Raw genomic sequence first — 9093 nt, forward strand, 5'->3', positions numbered from 1 at the left:
TACACACTATGGCAGCTTGCATGGGAATTCCTGAGGTCTGTTCGACCCATTAATGTATGCTGTGGTTGAATGTCATCAATTATGAATGAGAAACACACGAGATTCACAGTGAGCGTATGGAATCATATGGATGGCAGGGGACTGTAGTGTATTGGATATGTGTTATAAGAGGTTAGAGGTTGAATTCAACCACAGATAATTCGAAGTGAATTGAGATTATCACAACTAGTCTTAAGCTCTCAAAAAGGAAGTTTGGGGAAATTACACAACAAAAAAAAATAAAGACAAGCTGCTATAAGTGAAGTTATTCTTCAGGACTTAAAGGGTCTCTTCCCCTTTAAGTCATAGGTATTCAAGAGTGCGTTGACCCTGCCAGTGAGTTCATACCATAAGTAGACCCATATAGCTTCTCCTCCAGAGCCCCTGATCACGAGCCTGCTGAGCTGCTGCCTCAGTTATGTAAGATTACATAACACCAGGTCTGTCTGAGTAATATTTCATAACCTGGGGGTCCCACTACACTGGCATTACCACTAAATCCCCTCAGGACAAGAATCAAAGGTGCTAAGCAAGTTTGGCAGAGTAAAAAAATCTAATTTAAAAACAAATAAGAGCACATTGAAGCCTCGGGGGAGATTTATTTCTACTGATCTGTTTCTGTGTTGCGCTGAAGAGATGAGATGTTTGCAGCCAAAGAAAAAAAAATATATATATATATATAAAATGAAAAACGCCATCAAAGACTTTTCCCGTCATTTCTTAGGAGCTGTAGCAGAGGTCATAGAAAGGTTGGCCCAGGGACGCTGCTAAAACAAAAGCCTTCCCCCCCCCATGCCTTATTACAGAATGCAGTGATGCTCTCTGCCCATAAATATCATTGTGTATTAATCAAATCATTGCATATGAATTGATTTAACTCACATTTATTCCCCGATGATTATTACTAAACTAGGCCAGTAACTGTTACCTAACGGTCTCAGCTATGCTGGTATCTAAAATGCGCACTTTAATTAAAGCTTATATGACACATGCCCTCAAAAAACTTGAATTCTGACATACAAAATGCGATAAATAAAGATTATAAACCAGAGAGAAACGAGCACAAACAATTAAAATTGTTCTGAGATTATCGTTCAGACATTTGCACTAATAAAGAACATCTTCGCGGAGGAACACACTCTTTCATGTACACTTCTCGGAACGATACCAGCCAACAGTGTTGGATTTAGATAACAACTGTGGCAAGTGATACAGAAAATGTGGGCAGAGATAACGGGCAGGCTGTGTACATAAAAAAACAGAGCAGGCAGATATATAACCAAGGACGGAGAAAGAAAAGAGATGCCAGGAGATATCTGAGGCTGATACCACGGATGAATAGGTATATTCAAAGCTAGCTGTAGCGGCTGGACTGCAAACAGGCAATAGCAGACTTGTGTTATATGTAATACGCCCGCATCTACACAGGCTACACACACCGAGCCTCATACCGACTGTACTTACCGTGCAACAATGACTTCACATAATCCACAGCTGTCAACATCTTTACATTGCACGTGCCCTGAAGCTTCTCTCTTTACCTCAACTTAACCACTTCAAACAAAAGTAATCTCGACCAAGTGCGCAGTGCAAAAAAAACTTTCTCAGGATTGTCTCTTAGCTAATGTCATGAAACAAATCCACCCTAATCTTTTGTTGATACCGAACCACATCTTGAATTGTGGGTTTTGTCTTCACAGGCAGACCAACAGTTAGATTGGGGATACCCGGATGAACGAATGGAAGATGGGATAGACGAGGGGGAGAATATATGGGAGGACTGAAAGAGCAAGAGGCAGGAAGAGGGAGACCCTGCAGTACTTTTCAGCTCTCTGTTATATTTGGTTTTAACTCCTAGTTTTTGATTTCTGTTCATCATTGTCGGGGCGGTACAACGTATTCCCTGAATATGAAACGTGATTGTGCAAATCCACGCATGCGTATGCAGGAGTGACCATTCGCCACTGCCGGCTCCTTTAACTCTATATCACACCCCGATATATTAAAACACACACATGCACAGACACACAGGTACACATGACTAATGCAAAGAGATAAGACACATTCGTGTGCTAACCTCCCATGCATGGGCCCCCTAAAACTGAATGCACTCAGTGAGCCCTCGTCTAAATGTGAGCAGAGATAATCCTTGAAGGAGAGGCAAATAGAACAGTGATAACCCACGATAAAGAGGAGTTGAAGGGGGGGGAAAGACAGAGAGAGACAGTGAAAGAGGTGGAGCGCGAGATGGGATAGACGAACAGGATGGGGGGGATTAGCAACCTAGGGAACACATTTCTCAAACAAGAGGGGAAAAAAAAGAGAAGAGTTAAAAAAGTAAGGTGGAGGAGAGGAGAATGGAACAGATACATGGAGAATAAAAAGGGAAAAGGCACGTGTACATGCAGTATACTCACATATGAATGAGAAGGGTGACGGCAGAAGTGATGAAAAATCATGTCAGAAAACAAAAATCAAAAGCGACCTGAGAGCGGGACTCTGAATTTGGAGAGAAGTCCAGTTTCTTCTCATTCTGGAGTTTTGTTTTTCCTCCTTTTTCCCGCGATTTTGCCAATTCCTATCCAGCCGTCCCTCCTTCCTAAGTCTATCCCCTACTGGTCCTCCTTTTTCTCTCTTCCCCCTCCCGTTTTTCTTGCCAATGCCGGTACTCTTTCTCCTGCGGCTCTCTCACTCTTGCTCTATCTTTCTCTGTCTTTCTTGCATTCTCCCGCAGACCATGCTCTCCGTTTTCCCCTCATTCTCTGCCTGTCTGCTTCCTATGTCCATTCATCTCATATGATTTCCCTTCCTTCAACACATAGCTCCAGCTTCAGAATACAGCTACAATTTTTTTTTTTTGGGGGGGGGTAAAAAAAAGGAAAAACAGAAACAGAAGTCGAGTTCTGAGTTTAAAAAAAAAATACTGCAGAGGAGGGAAAAAAAGCTGTTTACAGGAAAAGACAAGCGGCTTGTGGCATGGAGTCTGATGCAGGGACAATCCACGGCCTGCGTTTTTTCAGGGACGCCACGCATAGTAAGGGTGAAGCGTCTGTGTGGTGGTGCCTCCGTACATGAGGGCATAACCAGGAGCAAAGCATGGCAAGCGAAAGAAAACGAAGGACAAAAACGGAGCCCATTGCGGTCGGTCTCCAGTGAGTGGATAGTAAGGGCGCGTGAGGGAAATGAGTGGGAAGGAGTGCGGGGCGTGTGCATGTGCATGTGTGTAAGTGTGTGAGTGAAGAGGTGGGAGGGGAGAAAGAGGAGAGAAGAGAGAAAGAGAGACTGGAGGTTAATGGAGAAATATCCAAGAGGGAGGGATAGAGGAGGAGTGTGTCGGTGGGGAGAGGAAAGAGGTGGGGGCAGGAGTAGGAATACATTTTTTTCTTTTATGCTCAGAGTATTCAAATTTTGTGCTTTTCATTTATTCACCTCTCTGTTCCAAGACTAATACCTTCTCTTTCTGTGAGAAGAAAATAGAGGAAGAAAGAAGGAGAGAAAGAGCTACTGTGAGCTTTGTCTACAGCCCCTGCCGTTCCTTTTCCTGGTTTCCTTTCTGCTCCGACTCTCCTCTATTCAGCCTATTTTCTGCACGTGCACTTGAACTCTAAATCCTGTCTGCTTTCCCCTCCCCTCTCTCCCCTTTTCTCTCTCTCTCTCTCTCTCTCCCTAACTGCGCATCTGTGCGTCTCTGCCTCTCTCTCCCTCCCTCGCTCCTCAGCAGAGGCTTGAAATAGTGCGAGCAGGCAGGAGAGCGCGAGGGGAGGGAAAAGGAGAGGGCGAGGGGGACAAAAAGGGGAGAGAGATGTTGAGAGGGGGGAGGGGAAGAAGCTTAGATGGGCTGACACAGAGAGCACAGAGCCGCTGTGTGTGTGTGTGTGTGTGTGTGTGTGTGTGTGTGTGTGTGTGCATGAACATGTCTGCACATTTGTAAACACACATTCATCTACCTTGGATTTACATGCAGTGTTTCACACGCTGCTGGTGTAAGATGTTAGCCTACATAGCAGAAAAGAAGTGCCTGACTTTTTGGGGACGAGAAAAGCAACAATTAATTTATAACATTTTCTGTGTTATCAGCAATTTAGAATGGCAAACTACATGGCTAAAAAGTCACTGGCAGCAACGTAATTAGTGCTGCGAGGAAAGTTTGCCTTCATTTTTAACTAATCCTGCACCTACACTAAAACAAGGAAAATGATGGAAAGCTGGTACTAATCAATTAATAGCCTAACTTTAGCATTCACACTAAACTGTCAAATAATTTTATATTTCAGTGCAAAGTCCAAAACTTTAAGATTCTGATAAAAGATAAGTCTTCCAACTCCTTAGGGTGTTTGTTTCATTTTAGTTTTTGTGCACAAAACAGCTCAGTACAGTCCTCAATACAATGATATTTAACCCCCATTTAACAAATAAAAATTGGTATTAGTTGCAACTGTTTTCAAATTTTGTAAACAGCTAATAATTGAGATCAGACTGATTGAGACAAGGCAAAAAAATCAATCTGTGCAGTCTCATTTTGGTTATAAATAAATGTAATAAAATGTACATCAATAAATGAGAATTGACACCCAATCCTGATTTAAAAAAAAAAAAACTGTTGCAGCTCATTTGACTATGTTTAGGAACATAAGTTTAACTCAGACTGCCTGCAGATGTTGAGACAATATAAACAGTGGGATAAATAAGTGAAGAAGTTTTTTGTGTTATGGCCATTACAGGGTCAAGAGGAGCACGAAGGCTAGTAATGGCTGTACGCTGCCTTAAAGTACACAGTAACTATATTCCTGTAAGGAACACAATGAGTGGATTTACTAAGAACTCATTGATTCTAGTCACAGCTTTGTTTTCCAAGGGCAGAAATCATGTTACCAAACAGGCCCCTGCATTACCATTACACTTAAGATAGTAAAAAAAATAAACATGTGTTATGTTTGTAGAATAACGTGGAGTAACTTGTGAATTTCTTCAAAGCCAAGAGCCCATTTATACAACCACCGCATCAGCCAACAAGGAGGCTTAGCTGTGTCTAGCAGACAATTAAAAGCAACGCTGTATTTGCAGAAAGCAGATACTAATGGTTGAAAACTGAAAGAGTTACTAACCTTCCTCCTTATCCAGCGGCTGTCTCCCCACTCCTGCTGACTGCATCGCACACTGCCTTTAGGTCTGAGAAAACAGAAATGGGCCAGAGATGTTAAAAAGGTGCCACAACACTACCCTCTGCTGGGATTCAAGAGGAATAACTTACACACAACATCCTTACAGTGGAAAATAAATGGTCATGTACAACACTATTTGTAGCCACGTACTTAAACACACTGATTCACACATGTTTACATATATATTTAAATTTACCATTGGTGTTAAAAACGGGTTTACAGGCTGAGTAAAGCTGAAGGTAGAGTGGATGTTACTTCAGGTATCATCCTTTCCAAATGAGGGCAGTCTCCCTTCATCCCCCATCAGCATCCTTCCTCCTGCTGCTTCTCCGCATTAGCTTCAGCTAACCGGGGAGGACTCTTCCACACCTGCCCGCCTGGCTGTCGGCTGTGTAGGATATATATAAAACGTAAGATATTACCAGTTATTACTGAATGACACGGGAGCTGTCTGTATGTGGCAGCTGCAAGAGGTGTGCTATTCCCCACAGTTAGTTACTAAGCTAGCCGGTGCTTCCACCAGCTAGCTTAATTTGTTAGCTAAAGTTTAGCTAATGTTAGCAAAAATGTTCCAACGCCACCACGGATTTAAAGGCATATATTCCAAATTTAACTTCATGCTCACACATAAAGGTCTTTTTTTTACCCTTTAGATGCCCAGTGTCACGGTGAAAGATGTCAACCAGCAGGAGTTTGTCAGGGCGTTGTCAGCTTTCCTCAAAAAGTAAGTAAACTAACCAGCCAGCCTGATACACACCTGTCAATCACCGAGAGGCTGGAGTGAGGAGGATCAAACGTGCCGCGACAAAAGTAGTTTTTTATATTTTATTTAAAAAAAAAAGCTAATTTAATAATTTGCTATAAACCTCTAAATATAATAATTAATAATATAATATAATACTTTATTTATAAATACTTTAGGCCAACAGATTCTTACATTTAAAAATCACTATAATCGATTATTCTATATCATTTGTATGTATCCTAATCCACATTATGTGTACATGCTTGTATATGTATTAATTCCAGGTCAATAAAATAATTGTAGTTCACAACATATGAGTAAGGAGCTTCTTATTCTGAGTGGAATCACTTACTGGTCTTTTTTGTGTGTGTGTGTGTGTAAACATTTAGATACAGACATCTTTACCATCATTATATTATTATATATTGTTGTTTGGATCTCCTGTGCCACTGATAACTTGTTTTTTTTTTTTTAGGTCTGGCAAACTGAAAGTTCCAGAGTGGGTTGACACAGTGAAACTTGCCAGGCACAAGGAGCTGGCTCCCTGTGATGACAACTGGTTTTACACCAGAGCAGGTTGGTTGTATCAGAAGTGTTTCTCATATCATTTTAATGAGTAGATTCAGGTGTTTCCACCGTGGGCAGCTTTCCTCTGTCCCGGTTTACATTATTGCAATATATTTTACATGTAACACACTTTACTTATAGAATGTAGTTTCAGGAAACACCATCTCTAGACCTTTTTTTCAGGTGTGATTTGTGATCTTACACAAACATTTGTGTAACATTAGACAGGCCAATATATACAATAAAAGCACGTGCACACCGTGGATGTTATCTCCTGGTGCACATTGACTCCTCTTGGAATGTGAACTGTGTTATAAATGACGATAATATAAGTAAATATTGCAACACACCATGTACATCGTCTCACCAGCATCCACGGCCCGTCACCTGTACCTGCGAGGAGGGGTGGGTGTGGGCGCCATGATTAAGATCTACGGAGGGCGTCAGAGGAACGGTGTGTGTCCTGCACACTTTAGCGTCGGCTCCAGGAATGTGGCGAGGAAGGTGCTCCAAGCTCTAGAGGGCCTTAAGATGGTGGAGAAGGATCCCAATGGGTAAGAAAGGCAGAGGGTGTGACTCTGAGACGGTGGTTTGTTTGAATGATGGATGCTGATTTTTCCTTGTGTTTACAGAGGTCGGAGGCTGACCCCTCAGGGCCAGAGAGACCTGGACAGGATCGCCGGTCAGGTGGGTTGTTGAATTTTTAACAATATAACGATAAAGCTATGAAACTGTAGTGTTAGATATTTATTGACATATCATAAAGTGCTCTCTCTCTCTCTCTCTCTTTCTCTCTCTGTGTTTTTTCCTTTGTATGTTCAGGTTGCCTCAGCAAACAAGAAGCAGCGAAGTTTACAAAGCGCCATCTGAGGAAAGCATGAAAAGAATCCAGACAAGTGAAATGCAGCTGCTTATTTACTCAAGTTCGCATGCATCCCATATCAATCATGTGCCAGCTGCAACCGAGCACAAAAGGCATTTCACAGAGATGCATGTGTCTATAGTACAGTAAGTATAAAACAGAATGACAGCAGTGGCCTTGGGGCGCCGGACACAATCAGAGCATGTTGATAATGTTGCCAAAAAACAAGTGAAGCTGTGACAAAAAACCAAATCCAACAAATCCAAATACTTAGTTTTAGTTTTATTGTGTGTTTGCAGTGTGCCTGTGCATTTTATTTATAAGATGAACTGCACAAAAATAATCCAGAGTGCCCTAAAATAAACAGAGCATGAGCACTGTGTGTGGGGGTGACTGTGGGTGTTTAGTTGTTGCTCATGACACTGCTGATCCAGCTGTTGTAGCGACACACACGGGCATAGACGCTGGGGTGTCCTTGCATGGCGCATTCATAACCCCAGGACACCACTCCCTGCAGCTGACCATTACACACCAGAGGGCCGCCGGAGTCTCCCTGCAGACACAAGCACAACAACAAATGAATGATATGAATTGTGCACCTTGTGCCTGCCTCCCTGTGTGTTCACTCCAACTCACCTGGCAGCTGCTGGCACCTCCAGCCATGAATCCAGAGCAAACCATGTTCTCGGTGAAGAGGTGGGGGTAGGCGTTCTTGCAGATTCTGTCATCAATGATGGGCTGTCTCAGGCACTGAAGTCTGTCAGGGTAGTTGTCTGAGGAAAAAAAAAATGGATGTCCATTGTCCGTTTGGTGACACTGACTGAACTCTTTTAACCCTCTCCTTTCTGATGTCACTTACTGCCATTAGCAGATGTGTTTCCCCATCCGGACACCAGGCAGTTTTCATCAGCCACGGGGCAGCGGGAGGGCAGGGCCACAGTCTTGACGTAGCTGTTGAGGGTGGCGGGGCGGCTCAGTTTGATCAGCATAATGTCGTTGTCCAGGTTGTAGCTGTTGTACTGAGGGTGCTTGATCATCTTGGCACCATCGATCCACTGCTCAGTGCCCTCGTTGACGGCGATGTTGTGCTCGCCAAGACGGACCTGGATGCGGCTGGTTGGAAAGAAAATATCAGATTTATGCTATTAAAACAGAATCCTCCATAAGGTACTGAGCGCACATGTCAAGGTGTTGGCCACCATAGGGTCTCTTACACACTTGCAATCTGATACCTCACCACTAGATTGAATTAAATCATACATACTGACCCTTTAATATCAGGGAAATGTATAACATAGATTAAAAAAAAAATGTTAAAAAATGTCTGAATTACCTTTTCATTGATGATGTGTTAAACTGGAGTTACTTACGACTTGTAGCAGTGAGCAGCAGAGATCACCCACAGGCTAGAGATGAGGGACCCTCCACAAAAGTGGTACCCAGCATTCAGAGACACCTGGTAGGGCACAGAGTTCCTGGGACACTCGTACCCTCCGACGATCTTCTCATCCTCAGCTGCAACAACTGAAAGAGCACATAGTACAGTGAGAAGTGAAGTGTAGTCACGAAGACCTCCAACAAATGTCAACGCTAAACAATCAGAAGAAGAAACGTGTTCCTTACACACAGCTCCGATTAGGGTGAGGAATACCAGGGCCTTCATGGTGATGTCTGCCTGAATGTAAGTGGACGATCATGCTGTAACTCTATATATACTC

The 9093-nt window shown here is 42.9% G+C and overlaps 2 protein-coding genes across 2 annotated transcripts; one reads left to right on the top strand and one right to left on the bottom strand.

Annotated features, from left to right (window-relative positions):
* The first annotated feature begins 5492 nt into the window (after positions 1-5492).
* Positions 5493-7769, top strand: LOC114426507 (40S ribosomal protein S19). The gene is made up of 6 exons (XM_028393965.1): positions 5493-5611; positions 5855-5925; positions 6422-6522; positions 6884-7067; positions 7146-7200; positions 7336-7769. The coding sequence occupies exons 2-6, from the start codon at positions 5855-5857 to the stop codon at positions 7381-7383; spliced, it is 459 nt and encodes a 152-aa protein (XP_028249766.1). The 5' UTR covers positions 5493-5611; the 3' UTR covers positions 7384-7769.
* LOC114426502 (trypsin-3-like) lies at positions 7643-9065 on the bottom strand. Its single transcript, XM_028393951.1, has 5 exons — positions 8999-9065; positions 8746-8899; positions 8235-8488; positions 8012-8148; positions 7643-7928 (listed from the first exon to the last, which is right to left on the bottom strand). The coding sequence occupies exons 1-5, from the start codon at positions 9036-9038 to the stop codon at positions 7779-7781; spliced, it is 735 nt and encodes a 244-aa protein (XP_028249752.1). The 5' UTR covers positions 9039-9065; the 3' UTR covers positions 7643-7778.
* Between the last annotated feature and the right edge of the window lie 28 nt (positions 9066-9093).

The sequence above is a fragment of the Parambassis ranga genome, chromosome 2 (assembly GCF_900634625.1).
Source record: "Parambassis ranga chromosome 2, fParRan2.1, whole genome shotgun sequence".
NCBI lineage: Eukaryota > Metazoa > Chordata > Actinopteri > Ambassidae > Parambassis > Parambassis ranga.

Bases quoted from the DNA above. Each gene is read 5' to 3' on its own strand.
- LOC114426502 (XM_028393951.1), bottom strand. From the start codon at position 9,038: ATGAAGGCCCTGGTATTCCTCACCCTAATCGGAGCTGTGT. The intron at 8,900-8,998 runs GTAAGGAACACG...GTGCTCTTTCAG, and splicing joins CACCCTAATCGGAGCTGTGT to TTGTTGCAGCTGAGGATGAG. The intron at 8,149-8,234 runs GTAAGTGACATC...TTTTTTCCTCAG, and splicing joins AAACACATCTGCTAATGGCA to ACAACTACCCTGACAGACTT.
- LOC114426507 (XM_028393965.1), top strand. From the start codon at position 5,855: ATGCCCAGTGTCACGGTGAAAGATGTCAACCAGCAGGAGTTTGTCAGG. The intron at 5,926-6,421 runs GTAAGTAAACTA...TTTTTTTTTTAG, and splicing joins TTGTCAGCTTTCCTCAAAAA to GTCTGGCAAACTGAAAGTTC. The intron at 6,523-6,883 runs GTTGGTTGTATC...TCGTCTCACCAG, and splicing joins CTGGTTTTACACCAGAGCAG to CATCCACGGCCCGTCACCTG.